Source organism: Cardiocondyla obscurior, linkage group LG11, assembly GCF_019399895.1.
Source record: "Cardiocondyla obscurior isolate alpha-2009 linkage group LG11, Cobs3.1, whole genome shotgun sequence".
Lineage (NCBI taxonomy): Eukaryota > Metazoa > Arthropoda > Insecta > Hymenoptera > Formicidae > Cardiocondyla > Cardiocondyla obscurior.
This window is the reverse complement of record NC_091874.1, coordinates 4,668,466-4,695,769: the sequence shown is the minus strand read 5'-3', so window position 1 is coordinate 4,695,769 and position 27,304 is coordinate 4,668,466. Positions and strand designations below refer to the sequence as shown.

General features: G+C 39.4%; 2 protein-coding genes and 1 long non-coding RNA gene across 5 annotated transcripts in view; 2 read left to right on the top strand and 1 right to left on the bottom strand.

Moving 5' to 3' along the window:
- Dpr1 (defective proboscis extension response 1) overlaps positions 1-27,304 on the bottom strand; it is a 251,820-nt gene that overhangs the window by 140,864 nt on the left and 83,652 nt on the right. The gene's annotated exons all lie outside the window — the stretch shown is intronic.
- Positions 11,512-13,759, top strand: LOC139106656 (uncharacterized). The gene is made up of 3 exons (XM_070663597.1): positions 11,512-11,740; positions 12,286-12,433; positions 12,796-13,759. Exons 1-3 carry the CDS (start codon positions 11,589-11,591, stop codon positions 13,108-13,110), a joined length of 615 nt encoding a protein of 204 aa, XP_070519698.1. The 5' UTR covers positions 11,512-11,588; the 3' UTR covers positions 13,111-13,759.
- The window catches only part of LOC139106554 (uncharacterized), a 206,444-nt gene continuing 199,005 nt past the window's right edge, over positions 19,866-27,304 (top strand). Inside the window, exons 1-2 of the long non-coding RNA XR_011546382.1 lie at positions 19,866-20,646; positions 20,819-20,859. This is a non-coding gene — a long non-coding RNA (uncharacterized lncRNA). The remainder of the gene's footprint in view (positions 20,647-20,818; positions 20,860-27,304) is intronic.

Genomic DNA, 27,304 nt, shown 5'->3' with positions numbered 1-27,304 from the left:
TTAAATCGCGATTGAGCACCACGGATCATCCGAACTCTTCCCACAAGCACTAATATAAATTCCTCTTATGCTTGCTTTCCAGCGCACGGCTCGATATCTGATTTAAAGTTGATATAGGTCGATCGTTAATTTTTCCCTCGTTTTATCAACTGACGTTTCTCGAAATAAAAGGGGATACAGGGAGCCGGAACCCAATTGCAGTTCGCGAGTGCCAATAAATTTCCAGCACGGTATTATCATTATGCATGTTATCTGGCCGCTCATTGAAAATTAAATATATAAATTCTTTGTTATCTCTTTCATCGAAAATAATAATGTCCGTGCACGCGCTAGTGGAAAGCGAGAATTTTTAATTTAAAAAGATTTTTTGCACGAAAGGCTCTAGATAATTATCGCTTTCGGAAATTAATTCATATTTATATTGCGCTTAGATTTCGAGAGTATATTCGAGTACTAGTTTGCTAGCAAAGAAGACAGTCCAGGAAGACTTTTATCTCGTTTTTTTATTCTGTACGTTCGGTTCGTCGTTGACCGGCAGGACGTGTTTGTTTTGATTCTCGCGGCCAAGCTTCGAGCAGAGACTCGAGCTGTTCTAAAAATAAAACGTGTCTCTCCCTATTCTCCCCGTCCAGTTGTTCGATCATCATACTTTGTCCGTGCGAAACTAGACGAAGGAGCACAACATTGAGCGGCGAAAAATATCAAGGAGAATATCTTAGTACGTTATTTCGAAGGAAAAATTTATCTTATACGTGATATTTTTCGTAGAGTCAACGTTAAATTTTCATTTATAAAACCTTTATCACGAGAAAATGCAGATACATGATAGTGTGCGAAACACTTAGTTGATATTTATCGTCATTATATCGATAAAATTATTTATTGAAGCTTCTCTTCTTACATTGCTATATTGGACATTGAAAAAACCTAACCTCCATGCGAACGTTATGTATTGCATAACGTATTGATTTTTTTATGACTTTAATAAATGTTATTTTTTACACATCGATGCTATAAATGCATCGCACGTGCGCGTAAACACGGTAATAAAAAAGATAGGCGTCATAAATTTAAAGCGGTTTTCTCTTTACGTCAAAAAAAAAAGAAAAAAAAACGAAAATCGATCATGAATATACTTGTAAAAATATTGCTCTTAAATTACATCAGCTTTAATGATTCAATGAGTTATTTGCCATTAACTATATTATTTAATTTATGTTTATATATTATTAAATTACATTAATCTTATCTTTTTAATTATTGCAAACATGGAAAATGTCTCTTAGATAACCGAGCGAATATTTTTATTGCATTAATTCATATTCGAGAATATTTGTAAATGCATGTTTACATTGCTTGCATTTCCTTCCTAATTTTTTTTTTTTTTTTGTCAAACATTGGTTTTTCCTGCTGCCCATTACGATTACATTTTATTTGCATCGCTCTATTTTTGCAAATTGCGAAGAATCTAGTTAACCGATGTACGCTTCACACTGGCGCAAAACAACAAGCGGGAAAAAAGCGAAAAATCTAGTTAACATATCCACTCGCGTGGCGCCCCATCGTTAAATTCGCCCGACGGCCCGCGACGAGACTGTTATCCGTTTGTTTGCTTTCTATTTACGGGCGTCGCCTCGCGAAATTAAGAGAAATCGTTTAGTTGAGAGCATGCGTATATAGAGAGTGTTTCGTAGTTTTCTGTAGTTGAGAAATGTCAGTTCCACTTTTCGTTTCCCGGGTCGTGCCATTTTTTTCCGCGCATGAAGAATAATCTCTTCCGAAATTAAACTTCGGCATAAATAATAAACGAAAATGTTGCCGTCGCATTATATACATTTTTATTATCAATAGCTTTAAGTTTTAACATTTTAACGATGTGAATTTACAAATTCCACATTGCAGATCATTTATTTTAATTGTTATCTGAAAATAATTGCAACAGGCACATGTTGTCTCGCGTCCCTTTTTTTTCTTTTTTTTTTTTTTTTTAATTTAGTGCGGTCTTCCCTTCCGACATGTTCGTTCGTTCAAAATGTATAGCGTGTCTCGCGCAGAGCGTTAAGTTACGGGAACAAACGGAATCACGAAAAATGCACTTGTTTTTCTGTCAATGCGCGTCGCCGGTGAGGGGTGAATTTGCGTCGGGGAAGAAAATTCACGGGTGGCGTCTCGCGGACGGAAAACTTCCGCGGTTCCCCGGTGTGTCGTGTGCACGGGCCGGCGCCAAAAACAAAATCCAGATTGCGAGAGGGTTTAAAGTTCTCCGCGACGGAATCTTCGGTCGAACTGTTATATCTCGCGATGCCGGGTAAATGCAGTCGGTGCAGCGGCATGTCGTTGAGTGCCGGCGGAGAAAAGACGACGGGGTCGCACAATGGAAGGCGGCTACAAAACGTGGAAATCTTCGTTTTCAGATCTTCGATCTTTATAGAGACGTACGAGGGTACGCCGGCGTACTATCGTGTAAAATGAAGACAAACGCCGACTATTTTTCAAGCAATAACAATGAAAGTGACACTGCATTGTTATTCGCTTCACATTTTATGAGCGGTGAATGGAGAGCGCGGCGCATAAAATGGTTTATTAAGTCCCGTGCGTTTGTAGCGTGCTAATTAAATAGTTAATGATCCGGTATTTAACACACACGTACACGTGCATAATGATATAAAGCGTTTCCAATTAAGAATAACTTTTTTTTATCATTATTTCCCGATTAACAAGCGTTCTTTAGTAACATTGAAAAGATTTGAGTTATTGGAGCATTTTATTTTCACAGTTAGCTTTTTTTTTTTACTGTATACAATCCTTAGTATATATATCCCTAAGTCTTCTTTAAATAAACTATTGGAACGACTCTGTAGTAACGTCAGAATTTTTTGCCGGCGGTTTTTGCTCATCCTGAAGATAAAATTAGAACAACCGATGCTGTTATCGAGATAGATAAATTTATAAAAGAGATACTGGCGTTATTTGGATCTTTTGGGGTTCTAAATTTATTTATTTCACAGTTCTCGAATGAATCATGGATTAGATAAAATTTTTAGTAATTAATTTTGAACAGACATAAATGACACAGTATTGCAAATTAGAAATATCGTTGTATTAATCTGCGAATCGGTAAAAAAAAAAATAGAAATACATAAAGTAGATTATATATTTTTTTATCCAATATTAACCTTTGATCAACAAAAAAGCTCGCCTAATAGAAGTGTCTTTGCTTTAATACCGCCACATCCATCTTCTCGGATCGATGAAGAACGGTCAGTTTAATGGATGCATCTCCATTACCGAAGCATCACGTACTGTTATGCGATATTATATCGAGATTCAAAGAAAAAAAAAGAAAGTAATATTATAGCGAATTAGAACGTTTAAAGTAAACGGCAGAACTTACATATATGTATATTAAAATGATTAAAGAGCGGTGATCTGAAGGGATCGATCGTTCAAACATTCACCGAGCACCTATTATATTGGAAACAATTTTCTCATATGAAACTCTCGAAGTTTATTGTAATTGAAAGCGATTTTACACGTATCCCTTGTTAAGCAACGTATACACGAATTAATCACCGCAACACTTCCCCTCGTAAATTATTCCATTTGTATTTCATCGAAGCTTCATTCATTAAATTGAACTAGAGTATCGCATTAGTCTATAACGGACGTGAAAAGTAATTAATAGCCACATTATTACCATATTACGGTAATTAAATCGTATAATGAAATTTAATAAATCGTAGCATCGCAAATCCAATTAATGTTGTTCATAGTTCTATTGTTGATAGACCTGTCGCGTGATCTCTAATTAAAACTTCTGATACATTGACGACGACAGCAATATTTGAGCGTGCGTTATATTTTGCGGATAAATGTTCCTGGTAAGAATTAATAATTGAACCCAGCTAAAATTTCGTGCAGTTAAGTAGTATCGCGATATTTGATCTTAAACGTTTTATTTATTTTTTAAAACAAGAGACACGACTTTTCTGACCAGACAAAATTAAAAAAAGTCGAAATTGTCTTCGAAGAGCGCCTGTTGGAAGAAGTTAAGTACAAACGGCAGGCTCTTTTTCTCCGTGAATGATAGACCGTGAATCTTAATGCGATGCAAATCCAGGCGTTTCGCGGGAAAAAGTTTCGATGCAGTGGCGCCATAAATCAGGAACCCGCCTGAGATTCAATTTAGTGACGTTGGCGCACAGCATAGTTTCTGCAGTTAATTAATCTTCATAATCTTATGACGGGGCCATGATCTCGGGACATTCTTCTCCAGATCTCAATTTGGAATAGGCAAAATATGCAAGTCCTTTAAAGACGCTACCTGAGGTCATATTAAATGCTGATAAAAGATTCATATTTTATAAAATATTTGCAATGCTTCATTCTGTGCAGTTTTGCCAAACCAAGACATTTTTAGAAGGTCTAGCTCTTTTAGCCAGCAATAAATCCTCTCTTATTTAATTAATATTTATCTGGAGGAATATACTATGTAGATATATTAAAAAATATTTAGTTGCTAATTTTCTTATGTAGCGTGTATACATATAATGAAAAAAATGGTATATAATTTAATAAATTTGCATAAATGGATGGGCTTTTAAATTAACTAACGATGCTCCCAACTTTCATTCGAAAACTGTATTTTTTCCTTTAAAGGAATCTCGTTTCGAGATCCAATAAAAAACCGCTAGCAGACTGTACAGACCGAGTGTTTACGTACGAAAGGCGAAATTGAAGTGCGTACCAGCGCGCGCGGAAATTTTTTATTTTGCGTTTCAAATGCATTTTCACTCGTTCGACAACAAGAATCCAGCTTTGATTTCAAACGCACTGGAGTTTGCGTTCAATTTTACAGCTAATGTTTCATCGCAGTATTATTTTATTTTTGAACCAACGTGCAACCGCTTTCACGACATCTATACGCATTTTGCATTTTGCTTATGATCTAATCCCAAAGATTAAATAAAAAAATAAAAAAAAACAAGGATCAATCTCGTAAAGCGTTTCGAAATGTATATAAAATGAAAAATCTTAACGCAATATAAACGCGGGGTGAAATAAATCTGGAGTTTCGTAATCTCGTGCTAAATTTCCGACTCTGTCAAATAATGTAGTAAATTATTTTTTCTGACCGCAGAATCGAAAATCACAGACTCTCGATCAAGCGTTATTTTTATTCTCCTGCGGTTAACTTCGTTAAAGAGATAAAAAAGTGACAGTGGAAAACGAGCTAAATTATTATTGCGTGTTCGATGTATCGGTACCCTTCGGATAGAGTAAAAGTTGCTTTCGCCGACGTAGAAGGTCGGCTCCCCATTTGCATTCGCGGTGTCGCGTTACATAAAAAATAAGCTCCACTCCAATTTCGGGATCGGAAGGACTTCGGAGGACTCAGCGCGGTGTGCACGACTTCCTTTCACGGGAAATTGTTGGTTATGTATCGCGACGGAAACTTTCGCGATGTCGGAAACGCAAGTAGGTAGGTTTTGCCTGTCGCGACGTCGCTACGGCTTGCATTCTTCATCTAGAATATTGCCGCAGCCGGCGAGGACTTCGTTTAAAGTTCGGTCCCATTGTCACGGAAAAACTTGGGAGCATCTACTTCCTCGTATCAAAGAGCTCGAGAGATTGCGCCTCGTTAGAGAAGAGAGCACCCGGGCATGATATAAATTTTCACTCACTCGGCATCCCCGGGCGTATTCGAATTCGCGAGAATTAAACGTATCTCGCGGAGAAAATTCGACGATACTTTTATGAAATGATCGGTTTGATCAGTTTTCGGGTGGGATAGAAAGGCAAAGCGATTATGTCGAAGTCATTATTGACTCTTTAATTACAGAGAAGAAAATACAGAAAAATAATTAACAAAGTTCAGTTTAGGTACGAATGTAACCTTTTAGTAACGTTAATAACGAACTATAATTTATATATTAATCTTCTGATATGCTATTTAACCTATTAAATTCATTGAGCGATAGTAATATTCTCATTGTTAAAATTGTAATTAGTTAATATTAGTGATGTTTAATGTGTGAAATTTATAATTAGAGCATGTGAAATTTTAACAATTTCAAGGGTACGCGACTTTTGATGTAAATGAAAGCTATATAGGGAAATTTAAATAATTGATGAGTCCTGTTACATCGTTTGGACATTTAACGAATCAATGGGTTTTGTAATGGAGAAAATAAAGTTTCTATTAGATATCCGATTATCTCATTACTGTAATGCTTGAACTTTTAAAGTCAGTGCATCGACATGTTCGCTAATGCCAACTTTACCGTTCAATAAACCGCCGACAGATTTCACGATAAAACTTCAAATAAATTCGATTTAGATCCGAATAGTGAATAAATGAATGCGGGAACTTCTCTTCTGATCGCTCATGTATATGCACTTTTATGTACAACTTTCTCTTCAAATCAATCGAGCAATACGAACAAAACATTATTAATTTTATTTTACACTTCAGGAAATATTATAAAAATATAAAAGGAATAAATATTATAGAGAAAAAAAAATTTTTTTAATTTCAAACGATGGATAGAATATCGATTTTCAGTCATATAATCATCGTTTCGTTTAATGTAGTAGTATTGATTCAATGCACCGGACGAGCTTTTCTGATGAAGTTTATCTTTAAAAAGGAGAATTTAAATTATGTTTTCACAATCAGCAATTTCTTTTATCTACTCTTAACCGTAAATACTATCTCCCTTTAAAGTCCTCTCCGTTGAATATATGAGAATCCCACGGTCGCGTACAATTGAGCTTTTGTCTCGCTAAATTCGGAGGTGTACAGCCGAACAATAATTGGATAGAAGCTTCACGGGAGCTTGTGGGTTGGCAACCACTGGCGCGAACTATTATCAGATTTCCGATCGGTTCGTATAGAAAATAGACGCTTAAAGCCGACCGGTGCGGTGCGGCGAATGGGGTGTAAATAAGCGCGAGTACGTGGTGGATCATGCATATGCACCGCGCGGTGTGTGTCCTTCTCTCTGGCTGGTTCCACAGTTAACTTGGATCACGAGAGCAGCATGCCGATGCCGCCATCGGCCATGGCTCCCGAGGGCTCGGCCTGCAATTTAAATGGCCGCGACACGCAGCAAGTGTCTCCGGGGGTCGTTGGACAACAGCATCGGCTTACCCGCAGCCTGATCTCGGTTGGGTCCAGCGTTTGCCGAATATGTCACACGAACACGGCGAAGGAACCGCTTATTTCCCCTTGTAGGTAAATGCACACCCGCTCTATCACAACTTGATCGAATCCAATACTGCATAGACGAGCGAAATTTCGGGAACTTCGAGAGTTTTAACGGAACAATGGCGCGATGTAATAAAATATATTTTAATAATGGGCGAACGCGAAAGAATCGGTCTCGTTTCGGTAGTACCGCCAATTATACATGTACGCGATGCGATGACTTGGTCGGAAAATAATTACAGCAGGTCTGAGATTTAAAGTATCTTTATTTTTTTTTTTTTTTTTTTTTTTTTTGCTAGTATTGTTAAATTAAATAATATTTTTTCTTTTATATACATGCACAATTTTATAAATATATCTAGCGCAATTTGTTATATGCGTTCTGAAAGAATGCAGTTACACGCTTACGATTTGGAGAACTTTATTGTCACGGCAAAACGATATGTATCATCCGTACAGCTACGGTCCGGGATTTAGGACAGAATTCCGCCATCTTACGAACGTCCCATCTTTCATACTTAATAGGATTCGAGAAAAATGTGGTGCTCACCGGAACGGGAAGTGCTTACGTATTAATGGCGGAACATCGCGATATTTAAATCCTGCGAATTCAGCTTCGGATATTTCTATTAATGCGTTTAAAGTTTAAACGATATATGATAAAATATTTTTTTTTTCTTTTACTAAAAAATGGCATATATGAAAAATACAGAATAGACCCGCGTACACGTCATGTTTTCTGGCAATTATAGTTTCGTGGTTAATACACGCTAAAACGTAAGCTACAACTTGGTTTGGTAAAAGTGCGTAATAAAAACTCGACTTTTTTCCCAGTATTTTACAATGATTCTCGACAACGTTGTAACAATTAGAATGGTTACAGGCGCTCGAATTAGAGCAGTATTTTCGGCGTCGAAATGTAACGGTGTATATAGGGGATCGAGAGTTCTGTAAATTTCGCTAGTTTTGAATTTACTTAACAAAGTAAAGTCTTAAAATAAGTGTAGATTGAGCGAGCCTTCATTTCAAGCTAATTTCAATGGTTTTTACTTTAAATAAACTTTAATGTGAGATAGTTTGTAGTTAGTTGTTATTAGATGTTCCAAAGCTGGGAGATCGCTTAGTTAAGTTGCGATGATGTTGTACAGATAGTCGATTAATAATTAAGTACAAAATAACGTAAGACGCAGGTTACGACAAAGGTGCAGACGAGAGCATTTTAATTGCTTTGACACTCAATCGCCTGTTTTTTACCGTCTCTTTTAACGTACGTCGTGTAACGCGACAAATGCTAATTTCATTTAAGATACGAGACGGAAGACGGGCGCTAATTAATTAGTTCCGGAGCTCAATTAAGCGATGATCATCTCGCGCCGTCCAATCATCGTAAAATATCACGGGGGATTAGCCGTTAGTATACTCTGGAAGCTGGGGACATTCGGAATGTCTTCAGTTGATTCATCACTTGGAAACTGTTACTGTCTGTCATGCGTTCGAATTTATATGTCACAGAGTTAAGTAATTTTACAGGGTAAAATCCCGATGAGTCTCCGCGAGAGGGAAAGACCGACTCTAAAATGAACGTTTCCAAGTGACTAATCATAATTCTATTTTCTCGTAGTCGCGAGCGACGTCTTTTACGGCTTCTTAAAGGCAAAGGGAAAAGAGAGAAAGGAAAAAAAAAAAAAAAACCGGACGACGACCTAATTAGATTTTGTCTCTTGATTTTAGGACGTGCTCACGTTTACGTTGCCGCCGGGCTCCGCGATTATTTTATTTAACGTTTCGGTAAGATTGTGTTCTTATCGTTTTTGCGGAGGGACATTCGTACCGCCCGTCGGCTTAACGACTCGAGTCTGCGCCTCTTTGCTCGTAGGGGCTTAATTCACGAGGACCTCGTGAGAATTCTCGATTACGTGCTACGTTTATATCTCGTGACCCACTTCTTTTCGTGTTACCACGGCAACATTAGATGGCGAGCGCGCGGCGATACCGGCGTATCCGGCGAGAAATCTGGCCGACTCGGCGCATAAATCATCGCGCATTTTGATGCGGCCGATTATTTACGGGCGTAAAGCGGAGTGGTGCCCGTCGCGGCGGAAACATCTGTACAACTTCTCCGGATCCCGTCGCCAAATGCACGCGCGTCCCCACATTCGAGAATACAAATGTTTGATTTTACTTTTCCCTTACCTCGGGCAAGCAAATCTATTTTCTTACCCTCGGCCGATTCCCCTCGGGGGAAACGTGGGGCGAGATTCTTATCGGGTAGATATTAATCTCATCCGTCTTTGCTTATCGCCCTATCTCTCACGCATCTTGTTTGCGCCCCCGCGCGCTTGCGGGAACTTTCTGCACGCAGTTATTAGTTGAAAAATGAAGCTACCGCGCGAGCAGTTACCGCGCTTGAAAAATGTCGGCGAGGGATCAAGGCGGATAGATAATAGATTGTTTAAAATGTTTTTCATTATCGGAAGTTGGGCTGAAATTTTTCCGAGCGCGCAGCGCCGGCAACTTTTCCAGCGGTTGCTCGCGAATTATTTCTCGTTTAATATCGTTCCTTATATCGCACTCGACGCTGACGGAGTATTCTGAATTCTGCTGCATACCGCGCATTGTTCGCTGGAACAATCGCAAAACTGATGTCATAACGCGGCTCCGCGGCGAAAGAAGAGCGGTATAAATTTCATCGGACGATAACTGTTTTCGCCGGACGCGCGGGATAATCATCGCCCGTGTATACCATGGCGTTGCCAAAGGGAAAAGTTTATAGCTCACGCCGGTGAGCCACGGGGCAGGCAAATCATATGAAAGAAAGTATTTCCTCCGCCGCGTCGTTTCTTCCGCATATTTTTCACCGTTAGGAAATAATTTTCTCAGACGAAAGCCGCAACATTTTCCTCGGATTGAAGAGTTGAAATAATCGGAGAACCCTGCGCGCGTTAAATATGTTGCGTTTCGTCGGTGCTTTTCTCCCCTTTATTTCCTTCGCTTAACAAGATGTACGCGCGAGCGTGATACCACCTTAACGAGACTCTAACGCATAAACTTGTATTCGGAATCGCTATATTGTGCTGCAGCAGTACACCTCGGGTTTACTGACTTCCGTATCTCGTTCGAACTAATTTGCGCGCTTGCACACATCGCAGATGTAGGATGCGTAGGAAGCGAGAAGCATGTCGTGATAGTTGCCGGTGCTGTTTATAATAACGAGATTACCCGGCGAACAGCGGTCGTTTAACACGGCTGACAAAGCGAAACGTCGTGACTCTATCGCCGAATGAAGTATATTCTACCTCGGCACCGAAATCGACCTCACGTAGTCGCATAATTCTCACGTTGGCTGCGAGATGGAGAATCGTGCTAAGAAGGGACGAGGGACGGGGCGTTATAGGCAGGGGAGGGATGGAGACTTCTCTTTCGCTTCTCTTTTACCCTTTGCCTTTCTCATTTACGAACCGGCGTTACCGAGAGACGGTAGAAAGGCGTAAATGAGTGAATAGTTCGAGGAACGTGTTCCGGCGATTAAGGACACACAACTCTTGAAGAAGTACATGGAAACGCAGCGGGAACGTGCGAAATGAGAGAGCGCGGCCCCGGTGCAAATCTCTTCTACGCGCTCGCCTTCATAATTCTTGAAGTTACGGGGATCCATTCTAATCCGAATATTACTTTGAGGCCGTGGGTATTCGGTTTCGAGCGGCAGAGAATAATGAGGGATCGAATATAACTTATTTTTCTTATATTCCCGATTGCGGAATGCATTTTCTCGACGATGCGAACGCGAATAAATGGATAAATTATTTTCTGTACGGCAGGATCTTGTAGAACGCAATAATAATGCTCTCGTATAATTTTAGTTTAACGAATACTCATGCGAAGGTAGTGTTACAGTATGAATGCAATTGGCATGCAATACGTTAATTAATTGTCAATTCAACGATCGCATTTCGATTAAAAAATTATTAATCTTGTATATTTAAATTATTTTATAAAGGCTGTATTTAAATTATAAATGCATGCCTTACATACAAAGGGGCTGAATGCGAATTTTAAAAGTCCAGCATCGGCATTACTACATCTATTACATTTGCTCGGAAACAGCTGAGCGAATGTATTCGAGTGCGCAGCGAAAGAATCAACGAAGCCACTTAGTTTCTATCCCTTGCAATCCCATCTTGGATTGCTGTCTAGACTCAATTCATCGAGTTTCTACGACTTTGAGCAACACAAATAAAATTCCGCTTTCCGCAAAAGAAGTACGTAATCGTCATTACGTTTCTTTCTTGTCGCTCTTTTTTTTTTTTTTTTCTTCCCCGCGATAAAAATCACGTAGCATTCTTTCGTATGCGTTACGATTGTACTTTGCGAACTCGCAATGCGATACAGGCGTGTCTCTTCCAGGTGCAAGGGCACGCTGGCTTACGTGCACTTGTCCTGCCTGGAACGATGGTTGAATCAGTCGTGCCGAACTTACTGCGAATTGTGCCGATACTACTTCAATGCCGTGGAGACGCCTCGTTATCGATGGTGAGCATTACATTTATCGGGTTAGCGAGGAACGGCGCGCTTTCAAGTCGAGTGCAATTCAAGCATCTGAAATGTATTTCAATCTCGCAAACCGGCACATTTTCTTATTTTGTTTTTCGCTATCACGCCCCATTATTCTTCTTTTTGCGATGAACTGATCTCGATCATACTCCTTTTGCCTTTTTATTTTTCCCCCGTGCAATTTGTTTCTTTATTATTGCGAATCGATTGGGTTGCAATTTAAAGTTAATTTGAACATCGCGAAATGGCGTGTAAATTGCTCCAGAAATCAATGACAAACCGCGACGTTTTGCATATTGATTTCCGTATTAACAAATTATATTGTGTCTATGATTTGTTTGAGAATGTCGCGTTCGCTAAATTTATACACACTTATATAACATCGCGTGTAACATCGCGTTATGGTTCGCGGACAAGTATTTTGTTTCTCGTGCTATCGCGTTCTTCGAAAATAAATTTTTTCGAGCTTTTATCTTAACGGCCGCACCCGGTAGCATAGTTAACATTTTTATGGGTACCTTTAGGCCAGAATCTCTGAGGATATGGATCAGCCATCCGCGAAATCGTAGGAATATAGAATCAGACCTGCTCATCTTAACGTTACTCACCATCGTTACGGTGGGATTAACCGCAATATGCCTTTTGGGTGAGTGGCTGTTTTTATACATATATGTATAACAGAGACGGTTGCCCGTTTATAACGAGGCTAATAAACTGCCAAGTGCGAACATCCGGAAAGCTATTCAGTGCAAATAGTCGCATATTACGCCGTGTACATTTCGGTTTGAACTTGCCTGATCTATTTGGTAATTTCATCGAATAAAATCTGAAAATATTTGTAGATTATATATAAATACTTCTTTAAAATAATACCGCGGTTTTAAATATTACACTGTCACATATTTATTTTTTTAATTTAAATTTATTAAAAATAAAATAAAAATGTTTAATAGATATTTTCTACTAGCTTGTATATTTTTCGAATTTAAAAACTACTTAAAGTGTGGAGAAAATAACGTCACGTTGTCGCAGAGCGTCGCGATATTGCGAAAGGGAATTCAAATGTTATCAAAATGACGAAACCTCAAACAATCTCGGTTCCGTCCGATAAGCGTGCGACTTTTGCGAAACTGTTGTCGCACCAAACTGAGAACATACTTGTTATCCGCCGTAACTTTGCAGGTATGCGGTACTTTATCATTGAGGGGAAAAAGATCGGGGTTTCCAAAGTCTGGACGCGTGGAGCGATTTGGTTTTTTCTGACCATCGTGATATTAGGCTATGCCATCACGGTTTACCTGCTTTGCAGGGTAATTATACTCCCGATTTATTTATTCTCTAGGCTATGAATTTAATATCGCGCAACACCGGGAAAATCGTATTTGACGGAACTGAATTACAATAAACATTAATTTCAGAGAACAATATCGTAATAAAATGGGGCTTAATATTATTGATTTCTTTGAAATAAATTATATCAGGACAAATGTTTTCCTATTTATACGTGTGTAACTCTTCTATTGTTTAATATTCGATCGAATTGAACGCATTAATTAGCTTGGCGGAAGATACCGTATATAAATAACTTATACATATAATACTAAAATCGTTTCATTAAATATTTAATTAATTAATATTGTAATATAACAAAGATATGAATATGACGGTACGTTCCATGTTAGCATTTTTTTAACTGGATGTATTGGAAATGTTTCATTGTAGTTACATGAATATCTTATTAAATTGACACGCATTAGTCCATCAAAAGCTGAAATAGCGAAATTATTGGGCCACATAACAATCGTTGTACATATATCACAAATTTGGAAACGATACCGTGCTTTATATTTGCTAATAAAAAAAGATTAATATTTGAAATATAAATTCAACAGCCATGTTTTTGAACGACCAAATATGCTTTTAGTGAAAAAAAAAATCACGAGTTAGACGCGTAAATATCCATACACGTCGAACGCGTAAATCAGTTCATGTATCATAAATGCCTATAACTTAATATCTATTGACGCATCAAGTTTGAAACAATAGCCATTTTTCTTAGTTTAGACTGCATTATCCATTGCTGAAAGGTTGCAGGCTGGTTGTACGTCAAGAATATTTTGAATAACTCGTGAGTTATTTATCGCGTAGTATCTTTTGGAGAACATATTCAGCCGAGATACGTACATACACGTGTCGTAGGGATATAAAAGTCGTAATATTCGAACTTTTGACTGGTAACGCGCTCGGGATAACTTGCATCAGCATGCATCCTCCGGGTCATCGGCTTTACGTCGTATCCGGCACGACTTTGCCGTGCCGCGGTTTACGTTTATGCGACGCGATCTCGCCGGTCCAGATAGGGTCCCCCAGGCAGACGCATTAAGGCGCGGTGCAAGGGTGAAACAGGTGAACGGTGTCCTAACGCTCGAATGCGCGGATATAACATGCGGAAGCGACCCGGAACAAATGTGTCAGATCGCACTCTGCGTCGGAAAAGCGGCAAGGATACACGATGCTCTGATACAAAAAGAATACGTACGACGTTGAGATGTGACGTGAGCAAACCGGAAGTCCGTCTAATAGGTTCTTGTCGTCCGGAGATACGCACGTGTGCACTTCGTAAAAGATTACATCGCGCGTTTTTTCAAGTTATTCGTAATTTAGCTCACGGCGTTCTTTATTTCATTTAAAAAAATTCGACTGGTAATTGGAAAGTCATTAACGCTTTTGTTCACTACCTGAAAATTGTGATGTAATTCGTGAATTTTTACTTTTGTTTTTTTTCTGGCAAGCATTTATTTTACCGTACACTTTACTTAATGGTTAATTTTCGTTTACGTTACCCTCGGTAAAATGAAGATGATAATCTTTATGACTTCGCGGTGAATTAAACGTGAGTTCCGTTCACGACGGTTACGCCGAGTATTTATAGCAATTGTTTATATGTTCTAAATGCTTGCTAATGCTCGTTAAATTCATATACTTAATTACCTATGCAACCTCTCAGTAAGTGTCGAGTGTTTGATTATCCAGCCCTAAAGCTGTTTCTGAATTAATTGTTATTGGCATCATCTTGAACATGAATATGGAGATCGTTAAGTTTGCGCATGCAAATATGGGAAACTGAATCAGATTATCCTATTAATTTTCTTTATTATAACTAATAAGAGTTAAAATTAACTCTTAGCGCAAAAATTAATTTGGGCAATTGCTTTTTTGCATATTTTATTCATTTGCTAATGGTCTTTTCTAAAGAAGCGACTGCAATTAAAAGTTTCATTGTATTATTTTGTAAATTATTATTTGTGCCTTATGCATAAAAATCTAATTATTATTGTGTATCGGTATCGGTACAAGTTGGTAGTATATGCGGCAATCTAGTCACGTAGTGTACGTGTATTCCTGGTACGGTACAGATCAATGTCGTCGATAAATCGAAAGATTTATCAGCCACTAGAATCTATAATACATTATTCCGGCTGGAACAAAGTGCGCGCCTTCGATCCGGGGAAGAATTATTCATGCCGCTTAACGTCTCTGCTGTACTATTGAAACCGGAGGCTATACTAAATGAGAATGGGCGGGCGAAATGATTCGTCTGATGCGCGATATTTCGTCCGGATATCCGAAAGCGGTCTAACGAATCGCGCGCGTCGTCGAATGCCCTCGTTAATCCTCGCAAAAGATCCTGCGACCACTTTTGAAGCGCAAAGTGCACTCTGCGTGCGGAGAATAAAATGGCGAAGTTTTAAATAAAACCGTCGGGCCCGTCGCACTGTAAATCGCTGCAGTTGAATCGAAATCGTCGGACGTCGTGTTTAATTAAGAATAATCGCAAGTACGCGCCACTTTCCGAATCCGCGTTTCTCTCGCTTTCGATTGCGCCTCGCTCTCTCTCTCGCCCTCTCCCTTTTTCACGTCGGAGGGCACTCGAGACGCGTCACTCGAGCCTGATTTATCGAGTGGACTGCCCTTTGCCCCTGACAACTGAAACTGCCCGGATAATTTAAATCGCCGGGGAAAGGAACAGCCGTGACCCCGGCGGCATTCCCCGCTCGCTCACATTTGTCTCTCCTTCTTCAGGACCAGGTGTCGCCGTGGTACAGGTGGTGGAAGAGCACCGTCAATGTCAGACTTGTCGTGGACCCTCAATTGCTTCATCGTCGACCCTCAAACGAGTCCTCTCGGGACCACGAGAGTCACGACGGGTCGAGGGAGGTGACACCGACGTCTGCGGTCGATATGTCATAAATCGAATGTGTGCCGCGAGCAAAAAGTGAAAGCAAGCTCGACCGACGCGTACAAAAATGTAACTGAGAATTCTAAGAGGGAAGTCATGGACGTAATAAAACGTATAGCAAGCTGGCCTGTACGTCAATGCGTTGTTATTCGTCGTTGCTCACCGTTGATTGCACGGTAATTTTGATACAATTAGAGTTCTAATCCCGATCGCTTGAGCCGCGTCGACGCGACTTCAACGAATTAACAATCACGCGAATTCACGTAGCGAGCCCATTTTCTCCGAAGCTTTTCAGCATTCGGTGGAACTCGATTCTTGCCCGTCTTCCTCGTGCGAGAAAAAAAAATTCTCGCGTGACTCGCGCGACGTGTCGACGAACGCAATCGCGGTGAATTGTTTTCCGTTTCTTTCGCCGCTGATGATTGCTCGTGCACCTCGCGTATATACGCTGTCCTTAAAGAAAAAAAAAACTCGACATTTCTCATGGCGTGCCACGCGCGAGATTTAATCGCGTAAATGAGATCTGAACGCGCGCGCGCGCCAGGTACATTAAACAGAAATACCTTGCGAATTTAAACGCGTGCTTTCTGCCAAGAAAAATTTAGCTAGCCGGCCAAGAACTCGCGGTGAACAAGCGGAGGTACTGCTGATCTAGCAATTAACTCATCTGGCATGATGCCAACTATTTATATTACAGCGTTATCGTATATTCTATTCGTTGTTTCCTTCGTTCGTTACCGCTGACTAGTATTTCTTTCCTTATTTAAATCCAGGACGAAAAAAAGAGAACCGAAGCACTCGCAATTAGCGTAAGAAGCCTTTACTATTAATTTTTGAAAAGTATTAAATTATCAAGTTATTTTTAACCTGAGTGTGAATTAAAATGGAATTTATTATTTTACTAAAAATTAATTCTATTGCAAGCTTCACGTATTTAAATTCATCGCTCTCTCTCTCGCAAAAGTGGGCAAAAGAAGTTTATATCTTTTAAGAGAAATTGATTCGGTATTTATTCAAAAACTTTTTTTTTACTGTCGGATTAAACAAAAAAAAAAAAAAACCCTCTCGTCATTTTCCATTTTTCCAAGCAATCTCTCTCTTTAAAAAATGGACGCGTAAACCAATTGGAAAGAAATTTTTTAACGCCCTGCCTTTTCACGTCCGTGGCATAAATCCAGGTAAATCGAAAGTCCGAAGCCATGCAATTAGCAGTAAACATCTCGCCTCGCCTCATCGCGGTAAGCTCCGCTTAAATGCTGGCGTTACTAGTGACTTTATCCGGTAGTTAGTTAAGCTGCGACAAACCAATTACAGTACTCTGCCAGGGGGTGAAAGGGGGTGGGTGGCATTGACTATCGTACGATCAGTTCTGAAACGAAGAGCGGCGCGGTTACGAAGGAGCCAGTGTCCCCGTTATATGTATATGCAACGTGCAATATTACATAAATTACATACTAAATGACAAAGAAAAATAAAACGGAGCGCGTTAATATTAATGCATTAAATTTTGTATAATTTATGGAAAATTCCAGCAAATGATACGACCTAGTTTTACATTCTCGCTTATTTACGGGTTGCATCTAGAGCGCGTATTTTCTCATGTAGCAGAGAAGCGAATATGTTATTTTCCTTAAAGCAACACCAGAGGATCAACTCCCACGATTTTCATTGCACACATGTTAACGGCTACGAGATAAGGTTTATGTTTACTGGGAAAGTAACGCTTTCCAAACGACGAGTGTTGAGAAAATATATTCTGAAAAATCAATTTTCTTTTAAGAAATATATTCACTGTAAAATTAAGTTTTTTTGAAATTAAAATCAGTTTGCATTAAACATAAATGAATTAATATTTACTGTCTGCTTTTCTTTTTTTCGTTTAAACAGTAGAAAAATTTTGCAGTAGAATTTTTTGAAAACTTTCTGCGAAAAATTAGTCGTTCTCTTGGATATTATTCGAAGTAATGAGAATTACATCGAGTTTGTCGGAACTACGTAATGTCACTATCCATCTATTATAATTTTTCACGAAATTTGTTAATTGCGAAGGAGGATCAAGATAGCTTATTCACATAACTAGAAGTTAATTTCGTATGTCTACAAAGAGGGTAATTTCTGAAATCGGGGCCGGCATGCCACCGTGGCCATTTCGTGAAAACTTTTCTTTGCTCCAGTTAGCACCCTTTTTCATATTCATTTCGGCTTGTTTAATTGCGGAGAATCGCGTCTGTCCCTGTTTGTCCGACGCTGGGGAGATTCATGATATTAAGCGCCTCCCAACTGCACTGAAAAATGAAGAACCCGGCCCGGTGTCCCGACCTACATTCAGTCTCATTTGTTACCAACGTCTAACGACCTTATCGGAAGCCGAACAATTCTCCAGAATTTCCAGATAATCGAAAGTTAGGAATAATTTATTTCTCAATTGAACGCACAGAAAAGTTGCAATATTGATATTACAATCTGAGCCATTGTAACATATTCGAGAATTTTAACAGCCGCAGGCGGTGAGCGCGAATTAATGACTTTAGCTCTTCGTATTTATCATTATCCGTCATAGTCTATCAATATTTTTCTAGCAAAATAACTTTTGAAGTTCCCGTTTCCGTATCGCGGTAGAAAACGATAACGCGTTCACTGTAAAATAAAGATATCTGCTACGAGTCTTACGGGACGTGACTTTTGCAATCTATCTGTTTAACTGGCCAGCACGGGATGCCTAGTGACCGAGCACATATCCATAATTTAACTCGTTAATTTAGAAACTTTAAATTATGTCGGCCAAAGTGCGGATCAGTTATACTGGTCGCCCGCGGCAACGCGAATAATGAGAATTTCAATATTCATATCTGGCCTTAAGACGGTCACGATGGCCGACTTCATCGACAACAAAAATTTTGTATAAGAGCATTAGCTGATAGGTTGTTGGAAAAATGTATTTTGCCTGATTAAAGCGAAACTTTCTCGCAGTTCCCTCGCGGTGAACGACGAGAGTCGAGATTTTTATGCTTATTTCATTCATGGCCGACTTGGGACATTAAAATATGCACGCGATATTTGTTATTTAATGTCTAATCTCATATTGTTAATCGGGAAAATTATTTTGTGCATTTTAATTATAATTCGAAAAGTTAATTTTCGCAGTGCCTCGCGTTGAAAGGATTACATCTGCGGCGTTTGAGATGGATATGTATTTATTATTGGCGTAACAGGATATAACTTTTGCTCACGTGGGGAATTAAAAGGTAAAACTTACTGTTGTAAGTTCGAAAGCGTCTACCAGAATTTAGGACGTGCCATAAATTGAGGTTCTTTATGAAAATTAAACGCCTTTTCTCGGAAAAAGACGCGAGAAAAGACGTAACTTCTTGAATATATATCCTTTGGATTTTTCACGGAGATTTAACGCGATTGCTTGCCTCGCTCGGGCATGAGCTTTGCACACGCGACTTTCATATATCGTGTAAACGTGGTGGCATGTGCATAAGTTTGGATAATTCAATTCTTTCCCTTTTGCCCGCCGAGAGTTGTCTTACATTCGTACTCCGTGGGTTTCGGTATCATTCTCTCGATATCACGAGAAAGTTTAATGTCAAGAAGCATCAGATCTCGTCGTAAAGTCGATCATTAACATCGAGAAGACTAAAATATAATTTTATGTGGCAATTTTATTGCGTGAGTTATAAGGCGACATTTGAAATGATAGTGCTTTATAAATAAAAAAACGCACGTTAAAAAATTATCCGACGGGACGAATACCGCGGGACAGATAGCCATTTCCCTTTTTTTCCCGTTCCCGGCATTCGAGCAGCTAAAGCGCAAGCAGGAGACGCGTGATTTTCGTAACGTAGGTTCGGGACTCAACGGCTGTAGGCGCGGGGAGCGCGGGGAGCGGGGACGGTACGGGTTAGCAACTGCTGGCCCGTTCCCTCTCCATTCCGTCTCCGGCCGTCTAGCAGCTCACTTGCACGCAAGACGTCGCAGGTAACACGTTACGTACAGTAGCTGTAGGCGCGGGATGAGGAGAGCGAGGAGTGGGGGTAGAGCGCCCTAGGCGGCCCGTTCCCCCTTCCATTCTGTTTCCGACGCTCGAGTGGTACGCACGTAAGAAACGCTCCGTCGTAACGAGAGAATCAGTGGACTCGAAGATGGAATTCGGCGTTAATTATTCTTTCCCCCGTCATCTCTTTATACGCATAGAGCAATCACGATCATCTGTTTTTCCTTTACAGTAAGATATATCCTCATTTATGTGTATATTAATTTACTTTTCCGGAGTAATCATGTAGCAAATATAATATTCAGTATGTAATATTCTTTTTGTAACATGTTACTGGTGCGTAACAAGCGAGTTAAAGTACAGAGGATAAATCACGCGAGCGGCTCGGTGTTTGTTTATCGGCGCTGGAATGCAAGGTCGGTCGGCCGGCGTTCGAGCGCCGAGCACGCGGTCGTAGAATAATACGCGTCGAAATCGTTGCATGTAACCTTGTGTTAGATATCTTACATTGTAATTTTGCTAACCAGATAAACCTTTTTATGTTTCAGATGGAGACTGAGAGGAGGATCAACCCGACATTCCAAACATTCTGAGAGGAGGAGGAGGCCTCGGAAAGGCTTCTTGCATCAGCGGAGCCAACCCATGGTGAGAATCAATTTATCTTAACTTTAATAACTGCTTGCTTTGCAATAATAAATAACTTTCTTTTTATTTATTTTATTGGAAAAATAATTAAAAGCGCAAATATATTTTTTTAACTATGAAAACTATTTTCAGAATATGTCTATAATTTATTTTTCTTATTTTTATGTTACAGGATTATGAAAGCTGTAGTACTCCGCCACAGCGCAGCAGTCAGTGAGTCCAAATAATTTCTTTATTAATATTTTGGGAGGGAACATCATTTGGGAGGGAAAAATTTTCTTGCGATAAAAAAAAAAAACTCTATAATACAATAATTTAATACATAACGCGAATCGGACGGAATATTAATAAATAAAATATTAATTTAAAAAAGACTCGCGTAATTCACCCATAGGATGTGCAGCAATTAATACCATTTCTTACAGCTTGCTACATCAAGAAAGAATTAACGCACCGCCGTAATTAATAAGATACGAACCGCGGCCGGTTCGTCGGGTCGTTTTCAGGATTGCCGAAAGTAATCGGACGGGTTTTGCTAATCGATTTTTATAAACGCGAGTTCCGTATAATTACGCGCGAACGTGAATACTTAATTCTCGTAATAATTAAACCGGGCGCGTTCGCGAGTGACTTGTGCGCGGAAGGATGGCTCGACACGTCCCAGCTGAGAGGAAGTGCAGGCCCGGGAAAAGGCATCCTGCATCGGCGAAGCAACTTTAGGTAACTATTAATTTTTCTTCAGATAAAATTGTAATATTTTTTTTTTTTTTTTTATTAAATAAAACTTTTTTATTTATTTTATTAAACAATCAATCTCTCTACATTATTATTTTATTTTATGTTACAGTCACCGGCAGTATCTTCAACTTCGCTGCTGCGCATCAAATGGTGAGTCGCATACACATTTTGGGGAAATTATGTATAAAATGAAATTAATATATGTATTTTAAATTTTGCGTGAAATTAATAACATTAAAATACAGCTATTCGGGCGAAATACTGCAAAGTAAACTAATTTCCGAAAGTAAATAAGTTAGTTTTTGATTGCGTAGAAAATGTGTGCGTACTCTTTCAACGAATTCGAACGGAGACGTACAAATGTAGGCTATAGATCGGAAAAGACAAACAAACTTGTCTTAAATATTTGCCGTCTCTCGTGGAGGTAAAAATATAGAGTGCGAGTGCAGATATAGAAGCGCGCCTCAACTGCATTTGCGCCCATATATGCAATGTAAATATCCTTTCCGTTCTGTCAACTTTTGACGTGTGACGTGTGCTCTTGCAGAATAGCTTTTGTTACCGTAGAAGAATAAAGTATTTTTGACAGTAGCTTTATTTCTAGCACGAATAGTGTGATTATTTGCAAATATATATTTACGCATTACAAAAATCTGAATATAATTATCTTAAAATTGTCTGAAAATCTCTTGGTCATTCCTAATAATTTTTCTGATATTTATTAAATATATTGTTATCAGATCACATCGTCTAAAGTTATTTAAAATATATTAAACGAAAAGAAAATGCACAAGAAACTTTGGGTGGGTATATTTATTGTAGGCGTTACTCTGTCATTGTATATTTATTACTGCAATATTAAAATCACGTGGTCAATTGATAACACTCACACATGCAGTTTGTAGTTATTACGCTCTATAACATTGCGAAAGAGATCCGGAAAGGCCAATTATCGATATTGCTGACTACGAAATAGATTGAAAACGCGACTGGGTTAGAGCAGGCACGATATCTCGCGTTCGCGCTGACCAATGAAATTTTTGAAAGAACCTTTACATGCACGCGAGAAATTGGATTGTACGGACTACGGGCGAAGTCGAAATAGCCGATTACTTCGGGGTACGAGAAATACTCAGTCGGATCACTCGGGAAACTTGTTCAGATTGATCGCGAACGAATGGTAGCGCCTTACTTTCTAGCGATTTCCCTTATCTGTCATCGGTTTGATGTCGACAGGAAAGTTGAACGGAAGGAATTTCGGATTGCAGTCAATAAATCAAAGTTACGATACCGGGGCTAAATTTTACGCAGCGGTCGATCCCTCTTTTGTATAAGAAAATTACTTCAGTCGCCGAATAGAATTAACTATTTTTAGTATGGAAATAAATATGACGTTGATAATTTTTACTAGCGTTACATTTATTCGTATTTAATAATATCTACATTATTTTAATACCTTTAAAAAGTTTTTGAACCAATATAATGAATTTAGAAAAATAGAAAAAAAAATTATGTGTTGTACTCTTGATGTACAATAGTTCGTTAGCATAACGAAGCTGTAATTATCGCTTATTTAATTTTCCCTCCGTGTTATCTCATCGGGATAGGCATCGCGGGAACGTTTACTAGTACCGTCAAATGTCACTTCGGTTTACGAGCGCGATATGCGGCTAGTATAAAAATGTCAGAGCTAAAAAGAGATTTTATCGCGCGACATTATCGCACTGGCGACTGCACGCTTGAGTTTCACGCGTAAAGTATGTGGATGTTCTTTCACAACTACGAGAGAAGCGTCGCACGAACCCTGAGATGCATCACGATAGCTTTTAAGAAAAATTACACGTGAACATGACGCGAATATTTTAGCGAGCGGTTAATAGCGTAATTAGTGTAATTACTAAATCCACGCAGTTAAATAAATTCAAGGTGGCGTTTCCGCCGGTAGATTAAACGTGTCGGATTCCCTTTGGGTCATTACAATTCTTCGGAGTTTATTATTTAAATTTTTTATCGCGCAGGACGTTCGTAATGTATGTACGCTGCACTTTTAATGAAGCCTCGTTCAGGCGCAGGAACACGTTGCATAATTTCTCTCGACTGACTTATCGCGAATTCGACTACTGGCCGACGAAATGGATTTCCTCACCTCCGGTCCGAGCAAGCCGGGAAATATGCTCGACGCTTATGGTGACGTATGGCGCGTATAAGAGAAAAAAAGAAAGAGAGAGAGAGAGAGAGTAAGTCCCGACTGTTCCCGGCTCGATTTATCGCGGATTTTTTTGCCCACGGGCAAGCGCGGAGGCGATTAATTAGCAGCTCGGCTGAAGCCATCAGCGCGGACTCGAAACCGAAGCTACGTTCGCGGATTAATTCACTTGATATGACTTGAAACCGAGATTTATCCGTAGCGAATTGGATTACACACAACACGCGTTTTCATCTGTACTCGTCACGTGTAATCACGGACTCGTCAGGAGTTGGTTGATTGCTTGCTATATCCGCTCGCGGTGTTGTTGGCTTACGAGTCGTCTGTAAAATAAAAAGATATTCGATCACTGTAAACAAAAAAAAAAAAAAAATTTTTTTATACGAACGAGTTTTATCCGCAACAGTTGTTTCCATTTTACGTACATTTATTATTATCTTTTTTTCTTATAAGATTAATAAATTTTTTTACACCGATATAACTTTGGCTACGCGACAAATAAGTTAGATCGATGCGTCCGTGACTAGAAATTTATATATAATAGTTAGAAAAAATAGATATAATCGATACGATCACAGTATATCGATTGCGTGTAATTACTTTTTAATACGAAACGCTTTAGATGACGGAAATCTTGAACCGCGACTAAATATTTAAAGTCTTTAATCTTTTCGTACGACGTGATTGCTAAAACATTAGAGATATACTCGCACGACCATGTTCATAAATATTTTATGTAAAACGTATAGACGCAATATTACTTCACGTGGCGCTCGACCGCATCTATCATTTTGAACGATGTCGTTTATTTCTGTCGCGAGCAACGTCGTGGAAGTGGATTGGTCACATGTACTTGATCGCCGATTATCTCAGGCGACTTGCTTAGGGAAAGGAACAGGAACTTCTTTTCTTTGCGCGGAAAAGTCTCCGCGAAACACCGGGAGGGAAAAATGTACAAAAGAGAAAGCACGTAACGCTTTTTCTTCCCTTCCGTTGGGATTACTGCACTCGCTGCGTATGAAATACGACGCACGCGAAATGAGAAGTTGGGTGCGAAACCTTTGCATGTAACTTTACGCATTTTCATCTGATTTAACGCGCCTCTTTTGCACCGTGCACAAATGAATAGAAACATACAGAGACGCGCTTCTGCGAGATTTTCTCGGCGGTACAACGCGATAATTTCCGACTTCAACGAACGAGAATAACGCATATTCCATGACCTCAAGCAGCAAATATAAAACTCGCTTTTTTGTAATAATTAAAAACTGCGTGTGTGAACGATGCAATAAAATTTTATAGAGAAATGAGCTTTAGCGCGTATTACGAGCAGACTTGAATAAAGCTTTAGATAATTTCCTAAAATCACGCTTGCTGTTTTATTTTTGTCTCCGCAATATTTTAGCGATTTTCAATATACAAGAAAAATATTTATAAGACAGGACACTACCTTTTCGGTTTAGCAAATCGAATTTTTATGACATTGTTGTTCATCGGGTGGGTATTTTCTCTTCGACGCCGCGATACACTCGTGATCCCATAACACCGTTCTCGATTTCCTTTATAAAGTATTGCGACGCTGCCTCGCGATAGTAGGACGCCTCGCAAAATGGAACATCCTTGGAGTCCCGTTTCCGCTCGGCTTGACTAAAGTTGCGCCAACCTGCGCGCGGGGCTTGAAATTCCATCGTGCGCGAGAGATGCGGTATGCAAGAAGCGAGAGAATACCGAATTTCCAGTGAGGCCCGACAACTATTGCCGCGGTTCCGAAACCGAACACAGTTGCGAACTCTCGCGCGACTCACCATTTCGGTCACGAGACAAGAAAGCGTTGCGGATATCTTCGCGAATGCAGGCACGGTTGCGCGTGACTTCGTCGTTGCACGTCTTACAATCTGCGGTTTGAAGTAACATGAAAAGACGATTGCAAGACCGTGCGAAGTTCCCCAAACTTTTTATCGCGCTCGAATTCCGTTAAGGGAACTCACGGCTTTTAAAATAATCCTAGCGAGAGGGAATTTATGACACTTGCATCGCTCCATTTATTTGCCGATTTAAATTCTTTATTAACAATAAAAATTATTTATTTAATTGAATTAAAATAGAGCGGTTCCACAAGTTGTGGCTTAAGCGGACGACTACTTTTCGCTTGAAACGTAATTATACTTTGATATGAGAAAACGTGAGAGAATACAGAGTTAGACGAATCGTTGGAATATGATAGCGACCCTCGAATACGCGTCGGTTAATGCACCTCCTATTATCTTCCCGAGAGCGCATAAAGGATCTCTCGTTGAAATGCCTCGTAGCTCTAATCACGAGTGTCAGGATGAATCGGTCTGTATTACTGGCTGTACTCAACGGCAATAAAAGTGAAATGTATGAAGGGAGACAATCCAATTACTCTCATTCACCGACGCGAATGATGCTTATCGACTTTGCCGCAGGTGGAACGTATTATTTCCTTCTTTGACGTAATTTTCGCGGCGCAGCCTTTCCCGTTTCTTCCGTAACCAGATCGTCGGAAGTTTAGCGTTCGAGGTCGGTCGGTATTACGAAGAAGAGATCTTTATCTCTAATCGTTTCTTGGTCCGTGCGAGATATGCATTACGATTTTAAAAGATTCTCCAGAGTCGACCGTTCCGTCTCTGCTCCGCCTCTTGCGCCTTACGTGGAAGTCGTAATTTTCATTTCGTTCCGTGTATGTGCTCAAGAATAATAATTTAGTGCTCTCTATCGCAAATTGCACGACCGCGGCGGAGCCGCTTCTGCCGTTTATGTAGACGACTTATTTCGAACAATTGGAAATTGAAGGCTGATCGTGTATGCGCGTGTGCTAGGTCCATATGAACGGTCGTTTCGCGTAAGATCTCGTTTCCCGGGAATCTCGATGTAGCGTGCGCGTGCGTTCGATATTGCCTTCGTGACCGATATTAAGTACTTACTGGGTAATTTGAGATTATTTGATATTCATGAGACTGGATGCGCACCTCGTTCCATGCATTTTCTCGAAGTTAGGATTCATGTCCCTGTCGTTGGAAGTGGGAATATAAGCAATTTTTTGAATGTCCAACGCGAATATAAATTATCTATGAAAAAAAAGGGGGGCAAAGGTAGGTTTTGAAGTACGGGAGACTTTTTTTTTTACCGCGGAATAAAGAAAATGTTGAATAGGTTCCATTTTATTTCATTTTAGACTTTAAATACGATTGTATAACTTAATCGATCTTAAAAATAAAAGTGTGCAAGAGTAAAATCCAATGTGAATCTGGAATAGCTTATTTCTACGAATTGGAAATATAAATATTCTTTATATTATAGTCGAATTAATCTTTTTATGCGATAAGGCGATTTTATACGATTGTTTTACATGACGTTTTATTAACAGTACTTTTGTTTTTTTTTTATTATTAAATCTAGAATAATTTTCTGCGTAGACGTATCGGTAATATGAAAAATAAAATCTGTAGTACGCGAGGGGGAGTAAAAAATATACGAGATAAAACCGTATTGATCAGGTCGGAGCAAGAATTGAAATTACCTCGTTGAATAATGCTATGTGCGACAATAACGGTAAAGGTAATTTGAAGCAGGTCAGACAAAATCAATAATTGGGCGAGAATCTGGAATCATTTATTCGCACAGAAGAACAAAATAAACATTGTTCACTAATGCATACATTGCCACCGTGTTACTTTTTTTTTTTTTTTTACC